Source organism: Heterodontus francisci, chromosome 27 (assembly GCF_036365525.1).
Source record: "Heterodontus francisci isolate sHetFra1 chromosome 27, sHetFra1.hap1, whole genome shotgun sequence".
Taxonomy (NCBI): Eukaryota; Metazoa; Chordata; class Chondrichthyes; order Heterodontiformes; family Heterodontidae; genus Heterodontus; species Heterodontus francisci.
Window position 1 is genome coordinate 22,418,812 of NC_090397.1, and position 24,040 is coordinate 22,442,851.

Consider the following 24,040-nt stretch of genomic DNA (forward strand, 5'->3'; position numbering starts at 1 on the left):
TGGCTGTCATCTTTACCAACATAACTTGGTGACATCTTGAGTGTGATGAGATGTTTCAAATACAGCTTTCAGCACTGATCCATTGTGTACCCTCTTCTCATCCTACAGTGGAGTGAAATAACCAATGCCTTTATTAGAAAGGTGAAGGACTCTCCCCCGTTACTTTATTTGCACTTTTTCCATAATTTGAAACAAAAAAAAAACAGAAATGCTTCTTCCACATTAAACAAAACATTTTGTGGTGGGTTTGAAAATGTAGAATGTTATTTTGGGCTTGTTTGTCTATCTATTTAAGATGTCAAATACCAAACAAAAGGGTTTTTTTTTTAATTAACACTGGTGGGAAAACTTAAGAGATAATGGATTAATGGGGCAATTCTGCAATCCTGCTGAAAGTCTCTGGGTTGCAGGTTGAGGGTCACAATGTTTTGCCCTATCTCCAACTCCTGCTCCCAATGTTCTCCACTGGGAGTAGTGTGATCTCAGAATTGTCCCTCTAGTTTGTGCCAATTACTGCTGAATAAAGGTAATTGCACCAACTCGAAAGTATAAATAGGGCCCAATGAATCATAGGAAACAGATGTTAGCCTTCATCTTTGAGCTTTGAAAAGAGATTCATGCATTTAATAGTATAAAAATAAATGAGAAAGGAACAATTAATCCAAGTGGAACCAAATTGCTACATTTTTTTCAGCAGTTATTCATTACATGATTAACTTCTGGTTCTTGCCAATGGCCAAACTGACAGCTTCTGCCCCACCTGTTGCTAGAGGACGGTGTGCTTTTGTCCAAAACCTTTGACTGTGCAGCCCCCAAACAAGATTGCTAAACCATTCAAAATCGCAATGTCAAAAATCATAACGTACTTCATTTGGCACATATTAACCTAACATTTGGCCTAACCATCAGCCTCAAGAAAACGAACATCATGGGGCAGGACGTCAGAAATGCTCCATCCATCAATATTGGCGACCACGCTCTGGAAGTGGTTCAAGCGTTCACCTACCTAGGCTCAACTATCACCAGTCACCTGTCTCTCGATGCAGAAATCAACAAGCGCATGGGAAAGGCTTCCACTGCTATGTCCAGACTGGCCAAGAGAGTGTGGGAAAATGGCGCACTGACACGGAACACAAAAGTCCGAGTGTATCAGGCCTGTGTCCTCAGTACCTTGCTCTATGGCAGCGAGGTCTGGACAACGTATGTCAGCCAAGAGCGACGTCTCAATTCATTCCATCTTCGCTGCCTCCGGAGAATACTTGGCATCAGGTGGCAGGACCGTATCTCCAACACAGAAGTCCTCGAGGCGGCCAACACCCCCAGCTTATACACACTACTGAGTCAGCGGCGCTTGAGATGGCTTGGCCATGTGAGCCGCATGGAAGATGGCAGGATCCCCAAAGACACATTGTACAGCGAGCTCGCCAATGGTATCAGGCCCACCGGCCGTCCATGTCTCCGCTTTAAAAGACGTCTGCAAACGCGACATGAAGTCTCATTGCCAAAGGCCGTGTATACTAGGTCAATTGAAATCTTTGAAGACCGAGTGACAGATTTTTATTAGGCAAAGGTATCAAGGGACCTGGGTCAAAGGTGGGTCAATAAAACAGCTACAGATCAGCCAATATCGAATTGCCGAAACAGGCTTAAGGGGCTGAATGGTCCACTCCAGATCTAATATTCCTAAGAGAATGATTGATTGGCATTCATGTTGGAGTGTCTGTAATGAGGCGCAATTGCCCTTCATTGCTTTTTGAAAGCCCAAACACCATGATTAAAAAATCTATTTATTTGCATTGCATAAAGAGTTGAAGTGACAGAATTTTAAAAACTGTTTAGATATTGATCTATGGACCATTAGATTGCTTGCCTTCACCTGCAAATGGTTTCCGGCATGTTGTGGGACCCTAAGGTGATTCGAAATCAAAAGCACTATTACCATTTAAAATGTATTACATTTTCAATATTTTAAACACAAACCTCATTAGCCTGTGCTATAAATGAACCCTTTGTGTACCTCATAAAATCAATCAATTTAAGCCAACAACCTTTTCAAACCTTCCCAGTTTTAATTTGTTCTTCACTCTTGCCATATTTTATTCAATAAATTACCACACAACAGCAAGAACAATAACTTGCTTTATGTAGCAACTTTATAGTGAAAAGTCCCAAGGCACATCCAGAGCTTTATCAGACAAAATTTAACATTTGACAAATATAATGAAAAAGTATAATATTATATGATTTAAATTAATGGGTTTTTTAAGAGGCCACTCTGATATAAGCCATCTTTTTCCACAGTGTCAAAATCCAAACCTGATTCGGCTAGATTCAACATTCAATGCGGTACTGTAAGAGTGCTGCATTGCCAGAGGTCCTGCCTGTTTTTGTGGTTCAAACAGACATTAAAGATCCCACATAAATATTTGAAAAGCAGAGTGCTTCCAGTGTCCTGGCCAACATTCCTCTCAAACAACCAAAATAAAAAAAATACAAATTAACAGGTCAATCATTTCATTTGTTGTTTATGGGAGCTTCGTACCACATTTTCCTACCTGACAACAAAAAGTATAATTTATTGAATGTACAATGCTGGTGAGAGATTATCTAAATGCAGGTTCTTTGCTTCTTTAATATAAGGCATGATAGCTAAGGTTGGAATTGGGATCTGCACAAGTTGCTTGATGTTCAAAGAACCAAATATAAAATTGCAGGTATACACACTTCTTAATCATTCATAGAAAATTACTCCCAGAAATATCCAGTATCCAACAAAATATTTTAAAATAATATAGATTTAAAATTGCACCAACTCAATGACAGCTTTTACAAGTTTGTGATGAGGGTAAACTTGGTGCACAGTTCTTGCTGCAATGGGAATGCCCATAAAGAACTCATGTGTTGGAGCTCACACATCTGATCCATGCCCACTGAAATGGGCATCAGACAGGTTACGAGCATCCCACCTCCATGCCCAATTTCCTAATAAGCAACTCTGTCATGTGCCAGAAGCGTTGAGTCATAGAATGTACCGGTAAATGTGTTGTGTACAGAGTGCACAAATCATTACCTTTCCACCTCACGGCGCATTTCCTCGCGCTTTTTCCTGCGTTCCTCCCTACGACGTTCAAACTCATCCATATCCATGGTTTATGGACAAATGTTCTGCTGTGCCTTGGTAAAAATCTGAAAATAATAAGTTAGTTAATGGTTAAAATGCTGTAACAGAATTCATACTGTGCATATACGTATGCAAATATATGCATCTTCACATACATAATCTTTTTTCACATCAAGTCTCCAATTAAAAGTCTTTTTTTTATTTTGTCTAACAGTCTGGATTAGTTCAACAAGCAGAACTGTTCATATCTATCAGCACCGTATGCAGATGTTAAACAAATGTATGAAAGATTTTCAGAAAAAACAAGGAGCTTATTTAAAATGTATAACTGTGGTTATTACTATCCAGTCAGTAGTAATGACCCTAACAGTTGGTCTTTAGTCTGTAAATATATAGCAATCATTTTGTCACTTAAAAGCTCACCATTCCAAATATTAACACCCTTCTGTTCAAGCTGTGTGACATGAAATGTTGCAACAAAAGCTCTTATATAGCGTGCAGCAAATATTTAAAAATCTGTCTTACCAGTAACAAATGTTTCCAATTGAATAGACTAATGAGAAATAGATGAGAGCGTGTGTTGCATCGTGGGACCACCCAGAAGTCTCACAGTGTTTAATTCCTTCCGCGAATCAGACTTTCTCAGAGCAGGAAAGCAAAGACAGCCCAATCCCTGCGGTTTAATCAAACCATACCTTTTCCTGACATCGATTCGTCCACTAAATGGTAATGTCTGTTGATAATCACCACAGAAAATGCTCCATCACTGCAAGATAGCTCATCATTTTACAGTGAATTCCTTTTGAAGCCCATGTCTAGAAATGGCTACTAGAAAAGGGGAGCTGCCTTCACTTTCTGCTGCTGCTTTGTTTACAGAGCTGTCAGTGGTTAGCAAAACTCTGAAGGGAATCTGGCATTTAAGGCCAACTCTTAGATTGTTTCCTGTACAGTGCTGGAGGCCTCCACTTCCTTTGGAATCCCAGCCTAGGCTGTTCTGTGAGTACTGAAAACATTTTGCAAGTTCTGTGCAGACAGGGGCAGCCTGGATACTGCAGTGCACGCTGCCTGAGGGTCAACTGACTTTGGCTTCAAATGTATTTTGTTGGTTTCACTCTTGTCAGAAGATTCAGAATAGCAACAATAAAAATGTGTATATATATATATGTAAGAAGAGAGAAAACTTCCAATCGATCACTTTGAACTGGATAAATACTGACTAGTATTTAGATCTTTATGAGCAGCAAAACATCCGTTAAAATGTGGCATTGATCTTTTGTCTCAGGTTTAGGCTTTGATTCTTCACAGATATAGTAATGTTGACTTTGGTTAGCTCCTGTCAGGTGAGTATTGAACTTACATATGTAGATAGGTTACACCAAGGATACTAAGGTGGCGTGTCCAAGCTTTAGTCTCCATGGGCCACATGGGTGTATACCATGACATCTTAGGGTTCACATTTAAAGTTTAAATCCTTTTCCCATTGATTTTTACATGTCTCAAGTTGACAATACTAACTGACCTTGATGTTCAGCTTCAGGATTTATCCAACAATATGGCGACATCCCTAAAAACAGCCATTTCAAAACTTCCAAGCCCACAAATACAAATAGAGCAAATGGGCAAATAGGACTGAGTTGCCAGGTTGTGGGGTCACAGGTTGATATCCCTTCACTAGATCATTTCTATCCCTCTGGGGATAAAACAGGAGTGCCCAACCTGTGACCCAATCAAACCAACTTCCACTATAGGGATAGTCTCTTCCCCTTCATAATCACAAACCATCCAAACTTAGACAGACTTCACTCTTCTTTCATCGTCACTGGGTAAATGTTTTTTTATATATTTATATGCAAAATATATTGCTATATATGGCACAGATACAGACATAGGAGAAAGACGGTGCAGTCAGGGTTGTCAAATGCAACAAAAGAAGATCAAACAGGATGAGGAAAAAATGAACTGCACTTGCAGTCACCCAAGTTGTCATTTCAAACAGTGCCATTTCAGTGCTGCAGAGAGGATGAAAACTGAAGTGGAAGGCTTTAAGCAGTGGTGGAAGATTGGAGTGTAGTTGCAAGTCATTGATACATTCCAGAACTTTAGAGAAAATGGGATGTTGGAACAGGGCAGGAGTTGAATTGAAAGGAAGAGCTGTGGGTGTTCTTTGAAGAATGGAGTTGATAGCAATGATGTTGAAGAATGTAGGGATAGTGCCAGTGTATAGAGAGAAATCAGCGAGCATAAGGCTGAGAGGAAGTTGGGTGGTTAGGAGCTAGAACAAAAGCAGAGTAAGAGAGCAAATGATACACTTCATGGTGAGATGAGCTTAAACGATTGGGTGGAGAGGTAGTGGGAAAATTGCAAAGTGTGGGATGGCTTGAAGATTTGAATGGAAGGGGAGCTGATGGAAAGTAGCAAAGGAGAGGAGACAAAAGCAGCTGATGTGAATGGCTTTGACTTTAGACTCAAAGAAGTTTATGGGTTCTTTGAATTTGGAGTTATTTCCAACCAGCAGGTGCTGGTGGGAAACTGTGTTTTGCCACCATTGCAGAGTGGAAAATGGAGAGCAGATATTTGAAAAAGTAGTCTCTTGGTGTACAGGCTGAGGATGGAGGATTCAGTATAAGTACCTGGTAGTGGAAAAGAGGAGCTTGGTGTTGTTTCAGTTTTCTAGAAGGAACTTTGAATATTGCTCAGATTTAGTCACGGAAGTAGGCACAGTTTGATGTGGTCAAGAGAGAGTCAACAGGTAGATGGTCAGATCACTCACTCACTTTGTGCTTGTGTGTATCAATGTTTGTAGATAGGGAGTTACATTTATTTTAAAAGTGTCTAATATATCATACATCACTCCTTTACCCCTGAAATAATCACATGTGCCAAGCCTGCTATACTTTCAGCACTCCATGAACTGCTTTGCCGGTGCTGGGACGAGGGAGCAGTACCACAGAACATGCGCGATGCCAATATCACGATCCTCTATAAGAGCAAGGGTGACCGCAGTGACTGCAACAACTACCGTGGAATCTCCCTGCTCAGCATAGTGGGGAAAGCCTTCATTCGAGTCGTTTTAAACAGACTCCAGAAGCTGGCTGAGCGTGTCTACCCTGAGGCACAGTGCGGCTTTCGAGCAGAGAGATCCACCATTGACATGCTGTTCTCCCTTCGCCAGCTACAGGAGAAATGCCTCTAACAACGGATGCCCCTCTACATTGCCTTCATAGATCTCACCAAAGCCTTTGACCTCATCAGCAGATGTGGTCTCTTCAGACTACTAGCAAAGATCGGATGTCCACCAAAGCTATTAAGTATCATTACCTCATTCCATGACAATATGAAAGGCACAATTCAGCATAGCGGTGCCTCATCAGACCCCTTTCCTATCCTGAGTGGTGTGAAACAGGGCTGTGTTCTCGCACCTACACTGTTTGGTATCTTCTTCTCACTGCTGCTGTCTCACGCGTTTAAGTCTTCAGAAGAAAATTCCTTCACACAAGATCAGATGGCAGATTGTTCAACCTTGCCCGTCTTAGAGCGAAGACCAAAGTACGGAAGGTCCTTACCAGGAAACTCCTCTTTGCTGACGATGCTGCATGAACATCTCACACAGAAGAGTGTCTGCAGAGACTCATCGACAGGCATGCGGCTGCCTGCAACAAATTTGGCCTAACCATCAGTTTCAAGAAAATGAACATCGTGGGATAGGATGCCAGAAATGCTCCATTCATCAATATCGGCGACCATGCTCTGGAAATGGTTCAAGAGTTCACCTACCTAGGCTCAACCATCACCAGTAACCCGTTTCTCGATGCAGAAATCAGCAAGCACATGGGAAAGGCATCTGCTACTACGTCCAGACTGGCCAAGAGGTTGTGGGAAAATGGCGCACTGACACAGAACACAAACGTCCGAGTGTTTCAAGCCTGTGTCCTCAGTACCTTGCTCTAAGGCAGCGAGGTCTGGACAACATATGTCAGCCAAGAGTGACGTCTCAACGCATTCCATCTTCGCTGCCTCCGGAGAATCCTTGGCATCAGGTGGCAGGACTGTATGTCCAACGCAGAAGTCCTCAAGGTAGCCAACATCCCCAGCATGTATGCCCTACTGAGCCAGCGGCGCTTGAGATGGCTTGGCCATGTGTGCCGCATGGAAGATGGCAGGATCCCCAAGGACGTATTGTACAGCGAGCTCGTCACTGGTATCAGACCCACCGGCCGTTCATGTCTCTGCTTTAAAGACATTTGCAAGTGCGACATGAAGCCCTGCGACATTGATCACAAGTCGTGGGAACCAGTTGCCGATTGCCAGAGCTGGCGGACAGCTATAAAGGCGGGGCTAAAGAGAGGCGAGTCAAAGAGACTCAGCAGTTGGCAGGAAAAGAGAAAGAAGTGTAAGGAGTGTCACAGCCCCGACAACCAACTTCACCTGTAGTACCTGTGGAAGGGTCTGTCACTCTAGAATTGGCCTTTATAGCCACTTCATGCGCTGCTCCACAAATCACTGACCACCTCTAGGCACCTACCCATTGTCTCTCGAGACAAGGAGGCCACAAAGGAAAGGAAAGGACTGCAATACTGGCTGAAACTTTACATTGGACAGCAGACCCCACCCACTGGCCAAAAGGCGGGGCTGCCTGCAATGGGCCTGGGGAGCCACGCCAGGATTTTACGCACCTCCAGGCCTTAATAGGCCTTCGGTGGGACTTCCAACCTTCTGAGGCAGGAAGTCCTGCCTCCAAGAGATGCCGGCCAATCAGCAGGCTGGCCGCCCTCAATCCCAGCAGCACCAAGGGGAGCGGTGGCCACTGCTGGGACTGCACCCAGCTTCAGCAGCAAGAGGGAGACCGGCCCAAAAATATGGTAAGTGTCTGCGGCCTTGCCAGTCGGCCGGGCCCCAGCAAGACAGCAGGGTGTCGGCTCAATGGGGGGAGTGTTGGGGAGCGCTTGGGTTGTGGGGGTGGGGGGCCCTCCCTGGGGCACAGGGTGCCTGGTCAGGAGGGCTTCCCTCCAACTCGCAAAGAGGCCACCGGTGGTCTCCTGGGGGACCTCAGCCAGCTGCTGGTAAAATACCAGCAGTGGTGGGAGGAGGCCCTTGAGTGGCAGTTATTTAGCCACTTAAGGGTTTTAATTGGCCTGGGGTGGGCGGCCCGTTTCTTGCCACCGCCGCCCCGCGTAAAATTGCAGCAGGCGCAGAAAGGCGTCGGGAACAGCACCCCCTGCCTCCCACTCAATTTTACTTCCCCCCCCCCGCCACCAGCCCACTCCTGCGGGGGGGGCGGGGGGGGTGTAAAATTCCAGCCGCAATTACTGTAATAATCTGAAAAAAACAACTCATCATATTTACATTATTCCTTGTGTTCTGCAATTTCTGGCTCATTCATTCCTACATATGAGATTAAGAGGGACCGTTAAAGGGCCAGAGTACCAAAGGTCTTTACTGTATCTCACTGTGAAATACCTGGCCTAGTTCATGCTGACACTGGGAGCAAAAAGTGGAAAGTGCTGCATTCCAAAGTGTTGGCATATTATGCCGTCATGACCACAAAAATCAGCAAAAGGTATTGGTTTTAAATGCAGACTTTAAGTTCTGTGGGTTGTGCTAAAAGTGAAACTGTTCAAAATGCAAGTTTGAATATGTTGAACTGTCAGTCCAGGAATGAGACATATTGACCAACACTGTTACATATGCATAGGTTCATAAAGAAGTATGTGACAAAAATTGTTGTCTAGGTTTTGATATGGTGGCTGCTTCTATAATATAGTCATTGTCCAGCAGGTTTTGCACTAGACTTGTCCTGGAGGAGACTTTCAACTGCCAGCCACCTGTTTCTTGCTTGAAAAACAGGTGATTGGCAGTTGAAAATCCAGTGGGTACCTTATGAAGTCGATAGAGAAAAAAGTTGGACATGGCATAAACCAGCAGCCTATTCGCTATATTCACTCTACTGGCGTAGACTAATTTCATCCCCAGTGATTTTTCAGCCACTCAACAATTTCTTTCTCAACTCCTTAACTTCAGATCTTCAAGCATCAGCATGATAGTATCAGCATCGGCTCCTGACCTTATTACAGCCTTGGTCCAAACATGGACAAATGAGCTGAACTACAAAGGTGAGGTGAAAGTGACTGCCCTTGATATCAAGCCAGCATTTGACTGAGTATGGCCTCAAGGAGCTGTAGCAAAACTGGAGTCAATAGGAATCAGGGGAAAACTCTCCGCCGGTTGGAGTCATATCTAGCGCAAAGGAAGATGGTTGTGGTTGTTGGAGGTCAATCATCTCAGCTCCAGGACATTACTGCAGGAGTTCCTCAGGGTAGCGTCCTAGGCCAACTATCTTCAGCTACTTCATCAATGACCTTCCCTCCATCATAAGGTCAGCAGTTTGTTCACGACTGCACAACGTTCAGCACCATTCGTGACTCCTCAAGATACTGAAGTAGGCAAGTATCTCACCTCCTGGCTCCCCAAAGCCTGTCCACCATCTACGAGGCACAAGTCAAGAGTGTGATGGAATACTCTCCATTTGACTGGATGGGTGCAGCTCCAACAACACTCAAGAAGCTTGACACCATCCAGGACAAAGCAGCCCACTTGATTCGCACCCTATCCATTACCTTCAAACATTCACTCCCTCCACCACTGATGCACAGTGTCAGCAGTGTGTAGCAACTACAAGATGCATTGCAGCAACTCACCACGGCTCCTTAGACAGCACCTTCCAAACTTGCGACCTCTGCCACCTAGAAGGACAAGGGCAGCAGATGCATGGGAACACCACCACCTGCAAGTTCCCCTCCAAGCCACACACCATCCTGACTTGGAACTATATTGCCGTTCTTTCACTATCGCTGGGTCAAAATCCTGGAACTCCCTTCTAACAGCAATGTTGGTGTACCTACACACCAAGGACTGCAGCCATTATGAACATGCATACGAACATACGAATTAGGAGCAGGAGTAGGCCGCTCGGCCTTTCAAGCCTGCTCTGCCATTCAACAAGTTCATGGCTGAACTGATTACTCCACATTTCCACCTACCCCGTTAACCTTCCACCCTGTTGAAAGTTCAAGAAGGCAGCTCACCACCACCTGCTCAAGGGCAATTAGGGATGGTCAATAAATGCTGGCATAGCCAGTGACACCCACATGCCCCGAACGAATAAAAAAAGTAAACAATGTCACATGTCTTCATCTGCTTCACGATCCATTGTACAGGAACAAGTGTAATATAGCAACCAAAGTTAAAAGAAAACTTACTTTGTTATCCATAGCAGGCTGGCTGGTGACTAGCAGTAGCATATCCATTTATGTGAGCTGATTAACTCAGATGCTGGGAGTAGGGAAGGAAAGATTCAACACCAAGAAGTTTGGTGAGGCAGGATCTCCCTTTCTGAAACCATGTTGATTGCCACATACCAGATTACTTTCAAATAGATGATTTTCATCTTTATTCTTAATGACTGATCCTATCTTTTGGCCAGTTACTAATGAAAGACTAAAGGGTCTATAGTTACCAAGATTTGTTTTATTGCCATTCTTATCAATAGGATCATGTTGTCTTGTTTCCAATCCACTGGTATCTCCTCTATTCACTGACACCCTCAAGATAACTGTCAGCCCAATAATATTACAAAAGCTGATGATATTACTTTTTTATGTATAGCAATGGAAGAACAACAGTGTGCAATGGGAGAGAACTGTAATGAGAACAGTTATAGAGAGATACAGGACTGAAACAGGCCCTTCAGTCCACCAAGTCTGTGCTGACCATCAACCACCCATTTATACTAATCCTACATTAATCCCATATTCCATACCACATCCCCACAATTCTCCTACCACCTACCTACACTAGGGGCAATTTACAATGGCCAATTTACCTATCAACCTGCAAGTCTTTGGCCATGGGAGGAAACCAGAGCAACTGGCAGAAACCCACACGGTCACAGGGAGAACTTGAAAACTCCGCACAGGCAGCACCCAGAACTGAACCTGGGTCACAGGAGCTGTGAGGCTGTGGTACTAACCACTGCGCCACCTGAAGTTGTTTTATGAAATTGGCCAAATGCATCATAAAGCCTGAATAATAAGTGTTGGGATTTCAAAGGGGCAAACCTGACGTCTTCTCATGTCCTCATCCATGTTTGAAAAAGATATTCATTTCGAAACATTCTACTTTCCTTTTGAACTTCTACCAGAGGTAGAGTTCCAGGCAATTATATAGTAAAGCAGAAGTGGTGTGTATTCATCTTGGTATTCGATCCAGACTTTTTGAATTGATACATGATGCTAAGGTGCAGTTCTGTGGCATAAAAGCTAGCACATCTGGACTGATTGAAACATCAGTGAAATACAGCAAGTTGCCTCTAAGGCCTTAATGTTAATGGAATATAATATCAATTTACAATCTACTAATTTGAGGTCAATGAATTATCCAATTCAATGTTTCACAGACTTGTAGATATAGACTTTCCCTTCTTTTGCCAGACTTGTATTTGTGTGGAAGGTAGTTGAATCTTGACATGTAGAATGTGTAAGTGCCATAAGCTCCTATCTTACTCTGCAGCTACTGTGAAGCTTGTAAGAAATAAAGAGAACACATACTGTAATTTTGTGGAAATAAAGTAAGTTGTTTTAAACTGATCTGAATGTGGTAAGGGTTATACTTGTGATAGGGTTATACAGGTGACTGTTATTGCTGGAGTTCGTCCAGTTCCAACCTTAGTCAAGTCTTTTCCAGAGTGCAAAAGGCAGAGAGCAGCCTTAGATTTTCCGGTTTGTGCTATTTCAAGGCCAGTGTTACGGAATCACCAATCAGAAAACCTCAGCTGCAGTATCCCAGTTCTGAATTCTACTCCCAGAATGAGGAGGCTTCTATAACAACAGCCCCTTTATTTGGCCATTATATGGCAAGTTTATTGATTCTGTTGGGAATTATTTAAGTTTTTATTATGCCTCTTATGTAATAAATGTTGTTTATATTATCACATACTCAAATGTATTCAGAAATCAAGCTAACCACTAAAACCAGTTTGAATGATTACTTATGTGATTGGATTGGTTTGGATTATTTTGGTGAGTAGCTTTTAAAATATTGAAGGAGTTAAGTCTCTAGTTACTAATTGTCACTAGAGAGTTAGATAAAGTGATCAACAGAAGATTTAGGTAAATGTTTAAGTAAACATTTAAGACAATGAGTATTTCCAGCATTTCTTGTTTTTATTTCAGATTTCCAGCATCTGTAGTATTTCACTTTATTATAGAATGGTTCTCTATACAGATTTAAATTTGAAGATGATATAAGATACTACATTTACTTTTAAAATATGACGTCCTGTGGACACGCAAGACTTTTAATTAGATAAATAACATAGACAGATTCAAAAGACAAACAGGTTCGGCCTTTATTCATTAGAGTTTAGAAGAATGAGGGGTGATCTTATTGAAACATACAAGATTCTGAGGGGGCTTGAAAGGGTAGATGTTGAGAAGATGTTTCCACTAGTGGGTGAATCTCAAAGTAGGGGACATAGTTACAGAATAAGGGGACACACATTTAAAACTGAGATGCAAAGGAATTTCTTCTCTCAGAGGGTAGTGAATGTCTGGATTTCTCTGGATTACCCCAGAGAGTTGTGGAGGCTAGATCACTGAAAGTATTTAAAGAGGAGGTAGATAGATTTTTGAAATATCGGGAAGTTGAAGATTATGAGGAGCTGGTCTGGGGCTGATCAGCCATGATCTTATTGAAGGGCGGGGCAGGCTTGAGGGGCCGAATGGCCTACTCATGCTCCTATTTCTTATGTTCTTATGTAAATACAATGATCAAAAAGACAAATAAACAGATTGGCTGAATGGACGGACAGAGAAGTTTAGGATAATCTGATAGCATTCAAGATCCTAAATTTGTTTTATTTTTTTATTTTATTTAGAGATACAGCACTGAAACAGGCCCTTCGGCCCACCGAGTCTGTGCCGACCAACAACCACCCATCTATACTAACCCCACAGTAATCCGATATGCCCTACCACCTACCTACACTAGGGGTAATTTATAACAGCCAATTTACCTATCTATAGAGACAAGAATGAAAAAAACTTTAACTTTAGTAACTTTGGCACAGTCAAAGATTTTACAAGAACAGGGCATTGCTTTAAACTTAGGAAAGATAAAAACACAGTTTTTAGGAGTGAAGGTATGGAATTGGCTTCCAAAGAAGGGAGTGGGGCTGTTCAGATAGATGGATAGATAAGCTGATAAAAGGAGCATTTAGATAAATGAGTAAGCAAGTGGATAAACAGATGGACAGACATGCAGATAGGGGTAAAAACTAGTCTTAGGCAGAAGCACAAAACAGGTAGTATCACATCGAGCGCCTGTTAAATTCCCCACCCAGTATTTATTTCCACTGAAACCAATATCACCTATTTTTGTTGAACTGTGTCACATTAACCTATTCAGTCACAGGCTTCAAAGTAACTTGCCTGTAATTACTGTCTATTTGGAAAAAGTTTTCATTAGTTTTCTAAAATTGATTAAGAACAAATTTAAAATGTGCCAATTTTTTGTAACCCACTCTGTTCACCTAAAAAGCCATCTTTGGAAAAATTAAAAATAAATGAAATTGTCACATTGCTTGTGCCATTTATTGAATGAAGCATTTCTTATTGTAGCAACAAAAATGATTGAATCATCTATGAAAGAGATTTAATCCAGAGGAGTCATAAAACTTTGTATTTCTCAGTGGACCACAAGTACAAATGTCCAGAAATGTATTACTCTAAAGGCAGCTGTTTCTTTCTAATAATGTAAAAGAAAAAAAAAGTAAACTTGCATTTATACAGAACCTTTCACAAGCTGAGGACATCCAAAAATGCTTTGTGGTTAATTTGGAAGTCTAGTCACTATTGTAAGGTAGGAAATACAACAGCCAATTTGCACACAGAAAGCTCCTACAAACAGCAATGTGATAATGACCAGATAATCTGTTTTAGTAACAATGGTTGAGGAATATATAATGACCAGGACACCTGAGAGGGCTTCAATTTAATGACTCATCTGAAAGACGGTATCCCCGATAGTGCAGCACACCCTCGGTACTGCAATGGGTGTCAGCCTAGATTTTTGTGCTCAAGTCTCTGGAGTGAGACTTGAACCCACAACCTTCTTACTGAGAGACTTGAACCACAGCTAATGCAGATAGTTTGTAGGAATTATTCCTACATATGGATACTTGTGCCTGGGCATTCTGAACTAATCATTTATTTATTATACGCTGCTTCCATTGGAGTCATCTGATCCAGCTGCACTTATGTCTTAAAGGAAAATCTCATTACTGTTGCTGGGGAAAATCAAATTATGTTATAATTATAAAGATTGCATCCTTTTTTCCTTTGGATTGTAAAACATCAACATACATTTTAATATTTGATCTTTGCTTCAGTTGTTACCGAAAGTGAAATCTGAGTATTTGAATATACACTTGGTATAAACTCAAATTCAAACCACTCCATAAAACTGGCTATTGTGTTTGCCTACTGTTTGCCTAGTCACTGCGGAGTTGCTTTCTATAAGACTGCTGTCAAGAACCATTCATGAAGTATATTGGAAGGAAAAGTATTATAGTACATAGTATCAGAGTAAAGAGTATTAGAATGAAGATAATAGAGATGGATATTAAAGTGAAGAATGTTAGAATGAACAGAATTAAAGTGAAGGGTTTGGAATGAATTGTCTTAAGAGTAAAAAAGTTTTGGAATGGAGTGTTATAGTGAAGAGTATCAGAGTGAAGAGTATTGGAGTGAAAGATATTGGAATGAAGGGTATGCAGTGTCAGGAATATTAGAATGACGAGTATTATAGTGAAAAGTGCAGTTGAAGAGTATTAGAGTGGACTATGAGCGAAAAGGATTACAGTGAAGAAGATTGAAGTAAGGACTATTAGAATGAGAAGTATTAGATTTGTGGTGTTTGAATAAAGTGTATGATGAGGAGGCGCATTGGACTGAAGAGTACTGGAGTAAAGAGTGAACTACCTTCAAGAAAAGTAATAAAAGAATTAGAATAGGCAGCATTACAAAGAAATCTCAATAAAATCTTGCACTTCTCTCCTTAAAAGGTAAGTATTTCTTTACCTGAAAAGTTTAAGTCGTTACAGTGTATGATCAGTGACCTATTGAAGCAGCATGCAAGTGCGTCAATATGCAGCCATAAAATAGATAGACTCAGAACACATCAGTGATTTCCTGTATGATGATGTCTCAATCTCAGTGAAATGAGATGCCCGAAGGGGTAAAATATGATTAAATTGAGTTATTTCCCACTTTTATGAGGAAGATAAAATAATAGGAAATGGCAATTAATGGTGAGCTTTTCTAAAACAGCTCCTGCTAACTAGCTCAGGTCTGAGAGAGGCAGAGAGCCCTAGAAAGGGGTGGAGAGGTTGGGGAGGCGAGGTTAATATTGCACCTATAAGCAGTATTTATCAGAGTTTTTAGAGAGTTTCTAGAGATTGGGCAAAGATGGAGACCAGTGCAGAGAAGGGAACGAGCAACATATTATTAGCAATCAGACACATACTAAATCAGATCCTTGCTTTTTGTGCCAAAGGTACAACATTATTTAAAATAAACTCTTGAGTTTCTATTCATGTGTATCAAAGGATATTTCAAGTCCACAGCTGCACAAGTTTCTGAAAACTTGACAGAAGTTGAATATTGATTCTGGACACTGAACTTTAGTACTGTACTTTTCCATCGCTAAGCCCAGTATATATCTTTTTTTTTAAATAATGGCTCCCCTGGGAAACTGGGTACTATAAACATATTAGTTCATTCCAAGTTAAAAGTTAGCTTATCCAATCTTACCTTGACAGGTTTCATGGGATTTAAATCTTTAACATTACTGGCACAAAGGTAGAATTACGAGGTACAATTTTCCAAGTAGCTATGATGGTAGGGAACTTGGCACTGCCTGCAATTGTCCATCCATTGAAACCAAATGAAATCAATGGATGGAAGGTTCCAATATAGGAAGATTCCCACGTCCTTGGTAAAAAGGCCTTTATATTGTACGCAACACGTTCCTACAATTTTCTTAAAGCCCATCTTTTCAATTTATAAAAATTTCTTATCCAGAGATGGCCATGTTCATTGCCCATCCCAGTTACCAGGTGGTGGTGGGAGGCCTTCAATTGGTTTTACAATTGACTGGCTCACTAGGCCACTTTAGAGGACAGTACAGGGAGATGAATTTCCATAGGGGTTGTCATGGTCATCCACCATAACTCCAGTGGGAGAGCTTTGCAAGCACTCGAAAAATGCTGTTTACACCAATGTTAGAGAAGATGAGCAGGAGAGCTCTAGTGGACATTCACTCCCTAAGACTGTGGAACTGGAGTTAGGTGTAGGTGGGAATTTTTTTTAAAAAATTCTTTCATGGGATGTGGGCGTCACAGGCCAGGCCAGCATTTATTGCCCATCCCTAATTACCCTTCACAGCCATCATTAGACTAGCTTTAAATTCCAGATTTATTAATTGAATTCAAATTCCACCTTCTGCTGTGGTGGGATTCGGACCCATGTCCCCAGAGAAATACCTGGGTCTCTGGGTTACTAGTCCAGTGACAATACCAGTACGCCACCACCTCCCCGACTAGTGACAATCTGATCCTAGCCACCAAATTACTAAGTTTAATAAGCTTAAATTGACTACATTGGGGTTTGAATTCGTGATCTCTAGATTACTAGACCAACACCATATCCACCACTATAATAAGTGAAATTTTCTTATCAGTTCACAATCTACAGAGTTGGAATAGGAATAAATTTATTGGCAAATTTTCCATCTGTTCCTGTTAGTAGAGACCCTTGTTTGCGGACAACAACTGTTGGGAAACTGAAAAATTTATCTCTCAGTAACCAAATCTCAATTTTATATATACGTGAGTGATGTTTTTAATCATACTTGTTTGTATCATGAAGACAAGTCTTTGTTAAACTAGGAAATCAGTGCAACAGATTCACAGTTTTCAGTGTGTAATAGGCAATATTTCTGAAAACTAGCACACCCCCATTGGCATTGCTCCTAGTGAGACAGGATAGACTAGAGATGATTTTCAATTGTTTATGGTGGAACTTGTTTCTACTAATTTTTCATCGCTCTCTAGGCATATTGAGAAGTTGCTGACTGGGAGTGTGGGGATTGGGGGGGTGTAAGGGTTGATGCCAGGGATGGAAGGGGATTGGGGGTGGTAGTCAGAGGTCACAGTGGGTAGGGGGGCAGGGGGTTGGACACCGGGGGGCAGGAGGATCAGAGGTCTTCTGGGATGGGATGTCTTGGGGTGGAGGGGATGTCTTGGGGTGGAGGGGGGGAATCAGAGACCTGGCAGGGGAAATTGTAGTCTTTTTGGGGGTTGGAGGCCTCAAGGGGAACAGAGGCCTTGGGGAAGGGGATTGGTGGCTTTAGGGGTGGGTTGGAGGCCGTGGGGTGGGGAGGAGGTGGTTGGAGGCCTCAGGATAGGTTAAGGGGAGATCGGAAGATTTGGTGGCAGGTGTACAGTCATTTGTGGGGGGGGGGGGGTGCAGGATTAGCACTTACCTCCTGTATCCGACAGTCCTTGCCTGCCTGTAGCTGCGAGGTTTCCCCAGGCTCAGGAAACCCAATCGTCCAGAGTTAAATTCAAAATGGTGTATAAAAATTAGGCCTGCAGCCTCATTATAATATTTAATGCACCAACCTGCCTCCTGAAAGCAGATTGACTGCCCCTCCCACGTCCTGCCTCTGTTAAAACCAGAAGCGGGAAAGGAGGAGCTGGGGTGGGATCAGGATTCAGATTTTTAACATTTTAACTTCCCATGTGATCCAAATCCACCCCTTTTTTCAGGATAAGATCCCCTTTTAAGACTTTCAGTGCAACTCCAATTAAGGATCATGGGATTGGTCAATTTACCCTTTTTATGACTAATGATGTCAATAATAAATCAGAAGTATTACTTTAAAATATTGTAATAACTAGTAGCATAATTTACTATCATCCGAAATAGGGAAATTAGACATTTAGTAACCAACCAATCTCTGGGTAGAATCACATTTTCACCAAGACATAAATTTTGCAAATGACAAAACACAGCTTTCCTTTGCAAAATCCAAACCATGACATAGATTACATTTCAGAAACTTCAAACAGGAAAATAAAATTGAAATTATGAATAGCTTCCATGTCCGTTTCTATCTTTGATGATTTAAAATGACATTTATTTGAGATGAAATGTCAACATATGTTGCTGTTGGCATTCAGCTATTTTATTATTTTAAAAATGACAAAGGAAGAGAGGGCATGAGTCAGTCACAGTCTTCAGTTCCATTCACTTACACTACCTTTTCAAACAATCATTTAAACCGATTATGCTGTTCAACACTTCATCATCCCATGATGGCCCTGGCACTTGCTCAAAAGTTATGATTTTGCTGGGATATCCTTCAACATCATAATTATATCCTTGTACTTTTTCATTGGGCCCTCTGACTGTCTGTTCATTTTATCATATATCCCTACGGGTTAAACAATCACAGGCTCTTTTCCAGCTCAAACGTAGAATGAAAGGTTTTGTTTGAATGAAAAACCTTAAATACTTACAGCAGAAGCAACGTAAATATTCTCCAACCTCTAAAGTTAATGGTTTGAACATGAGAAAACAGAGCAGAAGAAAAGGCATTCAAGCCTGTTCCTTCTCCAGAGACTGCAGCATAGGTACTAAGTACACCTTACACATTTAATACCCTGATGGAAACCTAGAGGGGCAATTTACTGACTTCACTCTCCCATGAGGAGCAGCAGGTGTTGGAAATTTAGGTACCTCCTGAGTCTGACTTTCCAATCAGAAAATCAAAGATGGTATGCACCCAGTTTCCAATGTGAATTTCCAACAGGTGAGGCTCCACTGAAAGCGAATTATCGAAAAAAAACTTTAATAATCCTTGATCCTAAAGATCACAGAGCAAAATTTGAGAATACTAGTAGGGATCCGCAAAATATTTGTGGTGAAATTAGGATCTTTATTGCAACAGCACAGGCTGGCGCTCTATGCTGGAGAGCCATCACCTCACCTGACTGTACCCCGGGAGCAGAGAGAGAAAGAGAGAGAGAGTCATCACCTCGCCTGACTGTACCCCGGGGGCAGAGAGAGAGAGACAGTTGGCACGTGGCCTGACCATACCACAGAGAGAGAGAAAGAGAGACGGCACCTCAACTGACCGCACCCGAGAGAGAGTCGACACCTAAGCTGACTGTACCCTGGGGGGATAAAGAGAGATAGAGAGAAAGAGAGAGAGAGAGTCAGCAGCTCGCCTGACTGTACCCCGGGGAGAGAGAGAGTCAGCACGTGACCCGAGCGTACTCCAGACAGAGACAGAGAGCTGGCACCTCACCAGACCGCACCCCAGAGAGAGAGTTGGCGCCTCAGCTGACTGTACCCCGGAGAGAGAAAAAGAGAGAGAGAGAGTCAGCACCTCAGCTGACTGTAACCCAGAGGGAAAGAGAGAGAGAGAGTCAGCACCTCAGCTGACTGTACCCGGAGAGAGGGACAGAAAGAGAGAGAGAGAGAGTCAGCACCTCGCCTGACTGTACCCTGGGGAGGGAGAGCGAGAGAGCCAGAAAGAGTGACAGTCGGCACCTCGCCTGACTGTACCCTGGCGAGGGACAGCGAGAGAGACAGAAAGAGTGACAGTCGGCACCTCGCCTGACCGTACCCTGGGAGAAAGAGGCGGCACCTTGTCTGACCTTATCCTGTGGAGCTTACCTTCTGCTGTTTTTTTTCTTGCAATTAGCAAACACTTCATTGAAACAACATTTTTAGAAATTTGTTATACATCTCATCCCACCAGAAAAAAATTCATTTCCATGACTGACCTCCGTCCCAGTCGCAAATGGCATCAATAACTAAACCCAGGCACTGCCCACTAAATAAACTCACCAACAGACGCACTCTGTATTGTAACATTTTATTGTAACCTTTAGGCACCATGTGTACTGAACGGAAAATTTTTTGATCCATTTGATAGAAGCCATCTGGAATCACGCTCCTTAAACTGGCCTTTCAAAACAGTCCGGACAGATGAAAACTGCATATTATTGTTATAGATTCATCCATCCCCATGATTGAAGCCTTATCTGCTACCATCCACAGACAACATTCTCTCTGATCCATACGAACAAGATACATCAGACTGACGTGGAATATTTGATTATCCAAATCAATATCTATTCCTAGAACCATTAGTACTGTAACCATTTTTTACCTTAGGAGTTGTGAAAGGTTCAGAGTCCATGGAATTTAAACTAATTACAACATCTGAGTGTTGCTCACTACACATTCCTGTAAAACAGAATCATGGTAATTCAGAGATAGTCGTCTTTCATTTAAAACAAAGGAAGCCCAATCTTTTGTTCTTGAATCCTGACAAGACAATCTGTGCTTATGTTTCTTTTTGCTCATTTTTCCTTTTGAATTATGTGGGCTTGGAGTTTTGGAAAAGGCTAATCTTATGGTATGTTGCCTTACTGGCAGACTGGCAGAAAAGTGCATGTATTCAACAATGCAGCCCTGGAGTCAAAGGTTTGGAGACCACTTGATGACTCATAATGATTATTCCCATTTACCAGTGTGAACACTGCAATCAGCAGCTTATTCAATATTCAATAAAATGTAGCAATTTGTAGAAAGTTATTTTGTAGACATCACAATGCATATCATGAATGGTGTCAGACGCAAAATGAGATTGGTTACACACAAGTGGGTGATGACAAGCTCTGCCCTTGCTGTGATACATATCTCACTGGGGAAGGTTATCTCTAGTGTATGTGGGTCACATTCTTACACTTAAGGGATATCATGTTGCAATGTTGTGATCTTTTGAATTGTGTAATAAGTACGCCATCGACTGGCATTGGTTTTAATCCAAGGGAAACTCAAGTCGATTTAAAAAGTGTATATTTCAACAGTGTCGTCACACACAAAGCCAATGACACATGGCGTGCAGCTCTGTTGTGAAGACAGCCAGCTTGCACAAGCTCAGCACAAACTCAGCATAATTGGACATTATATTTAGAGGTGGTATAAGAGGGCCTGTGGAACACTGTTTCAGTTTGAGTGTTCACCCTAAAGAGAAAAGGTTACAGGGCAGTGGCAGAGGCAGGATTCATTTTTCAGGGGAGCTGTGGGTTTGGGGGGGGGGGGGGGGGGGGGGAGCAGGGTGGTGTGGGTGGATCTGTATGTATGATTTCCAGACCAAACAAAACTACATCAACAAGTCTATTTTCATATAAGAATTTCACAGTAAAGTTCAACTAGAAACAGTATTTCTTCCATTAATCCAACAATTCAAATAAGATAATGGAAAGGCAAAACCACTAAAAGACAAATTCCAAGCACCTGTAATGTGTCACGAGGCTGTTAATCTTTTTGTTACTAGTCAGTGCAATATCCCAGTGTACAATTACAAGCTGAAACCCATATAATTGGTTTTCATTCTTCGAATTGCAGGACTAAGTAGCTCTAGAAGAACATTCATTGTTTCTGTGTTCTGTTAAGTGATGTAAGGCTCGTTCATTTGAAAGAAGTAGTAGTCCCATTAAAAAAATCATTGAAATTTCAGGAGGTGTCTGAACACTCCTCCTTGCTTACACTTACTGGTAAGAGGGATAAAATCAATGGGAAAATTGGAGAAAGAATACAAACATAATTATAAACAAATCAGCCAATCCCATTCATATTAGTCATAACATTGTCTACAATGTGAGTAGGAAAGTCATGTCAATGTAGCTTGTTATTGTGAAGTGGTGTAAAAGTGGAACATAACTTTAAGGTTGAGTGTGAGCATTAAAAGGCATTCCATGATCCCAAGTTCCCTGAAGAATAGCTACTAGTGGTGTACCACAAGGATCAGTGCTGGGGCCACAACTGTTCACAATCTATGGTAATGATTTGAATGTGGGGACCAGATGTAATATTTTCAAATTTGCTGATGACACAAAACTAGATGGGAATGTAAGTTCGGAGGAGGATGCACAAAGGCTTCAAGGGGACTTGGACAGGCTAAGTGGATGGGAAAGAACATGGCAGTTAGAATATAATGTGAATAAGTGTGAAGTTATCCATTTTGGTAGAAAAACAGAAAGACACAGTATTTCTTAAATGGTGAAAGGTTGAGAAGTGTTGATGTCCAAAGGGACTTTGGTGTCCTTGTTCATAAGTCACTACAAGCTAGCATGCGGGTGCAGCAAGCAGTTAGGAAGGCAAATGGTATTTGAGTACAAGGGGTTTTGAGTACAGGAGTGAAAAAGTCTTGCTGCAAATGTATAGAGCCTTGGTGAGACCGCACCTGAAGTACTGTGTACAGTTTTGGTTTCCAGGGCGGCACAGTGGCGCAGTGGTTAGCACCGCAGCCTCACAGCTCCAGCGACCCGGGTTCAATTCTGGGTACTGCCTGTGTAGAGTTTGCAAGTTCTCCCTGTGTCTGCGTGGGTTTCCTCCGGGTGCTCCGGTTTCCTCCCACATGCCAAAAGACTTGCAGGTTGATAGGTTAATTGGCCATTATAAATTGCCCCTAGTATAGGTAGGTGGTAGGGAAATATAGGGACAGGTGGGGATGTGGTAGGAATATGGAATTAGTGTAGGATTAGTATAAATGGGTGGTTGATGGTCGGCACAGACTCGGTGGGCCGAAGGGCCTGTTTCAGTGCTGTATCTCTAAACTAAACTAAACTTATCTAGAGGGAGTGCAACTGAGGTTCACCAGAAGAATCCCTGGAATGGCAGGATTGTTTTATGAGGAGAGACTGAGGAAACTGGGCCTGTATTCTCCAGTGTTTCGAAGAATGGGAGGTGATCTCATTGAAACTTACAAAATTCTTCCACGTCCTGATAGGGTGGATGTAGATAGGATGTTTCCCGTGGCTGGTGAATCCAGAACCAGGGGACATAGTCTTTGAATAAAGGGTAGGCCATTTAAGACTGAGATGAGGAGGAATTTCTTCACACAGAGGGTGGTGAATCTTTGGAATTCTCTACCCCAGAGGGCTGTGGAAGCTCAATCATTGAGCATGTTCAAGACAGCAATCGATAGATTTCTGGATACTAATGACATCAAAGGGATATGGGGATAACGGGGGAAAGTGGCATTGAGGTAGATGATCAGCCATGATCTAATTGAATGGTAGAGCAGGCTCGACGGGCTGAATGGCTTACTCCTGCTCTTATGTTCCTATGAGATAAGGCTACAACAGTTGAGGCCTAATTCTCGAACCAGTTTTTCCTGTAAGTGTGACTCCTTCCTTAGGAGCACAGCATCACAGAATTGGCTCTTAAGAGTTTGTCATACCACATGTCCCTGGGATTTTTTTGACTTTTTTTTTTAAAGTACCTCAGTTTACAGTACTCCTTTGTAGAAGTCTGATCACATCCATCTGTTGAAATGATAAATGAAAAAGAAGCACAGGATTAATGTACATCAAGAGGATTCCCTTGACATATGGCCAGTGATCAGCATTTAGGGAGATCAAGATTTATAATCTTGTTAGCAATCATCACAGGGCACTTCTTTGTAGTTCTTTTTTGTTACTGACAAGTATTTGCTAACAATCAACGAACGCAAAACAAACTGGTGCACAATCACCAAAGAGAATGTAAACAGTAATTCTTCTGCTGTCTAGTGGATTCTGTCTACATGGGATATCCTCCCTCTCTAACTTGGTATTTCAGCAAATTGATGAAGCCTCCACAAACGGGTAATGTAAAAGGAGACATTTGAAGGTGAAAAGGAAAATAAATTGAACGAAGAGGGTCTTATAATGTATGTTATGTACTATGCAGTAGCAATATTTAGTTACATCCCCTTTAAGAAGCATTATCATTGAGACAA

General features: G+C 42.0%; 1 protein-coding gene across 4 annotated transcripts in view; it reads right to left on the reverse strand.

The window, feature by feature from the left end:
- The window catches only part of LOC137384699 (non-muscle caldesmon-like), a 258,457-nt gene that overhangs the window by 158,788 nt on the left and 75,629 nt on the right, over nt 1-24,040 (reverse strand). For 3 of the 4 annotated variants that reach the window (XM_068058995.1, XM_068058991.1, XM_068058993.1), the window contains one exon: nt 3,071-3,186. In XM_068058995.1, the coding sequence (XP_067915096.1) occupies nt 3,071-3,147 (77 nt within the window). In that variant the 5' untranslated portion in view covers nt 3,148-3,186. Of the gene's footprint in view, nt 1-3,070; nt 3,187-3,646; nt 3,847-24,040 lie in introns of those variants that run through there. The other variant, XM_068058994.1, reaches the window with a different exon arrangement.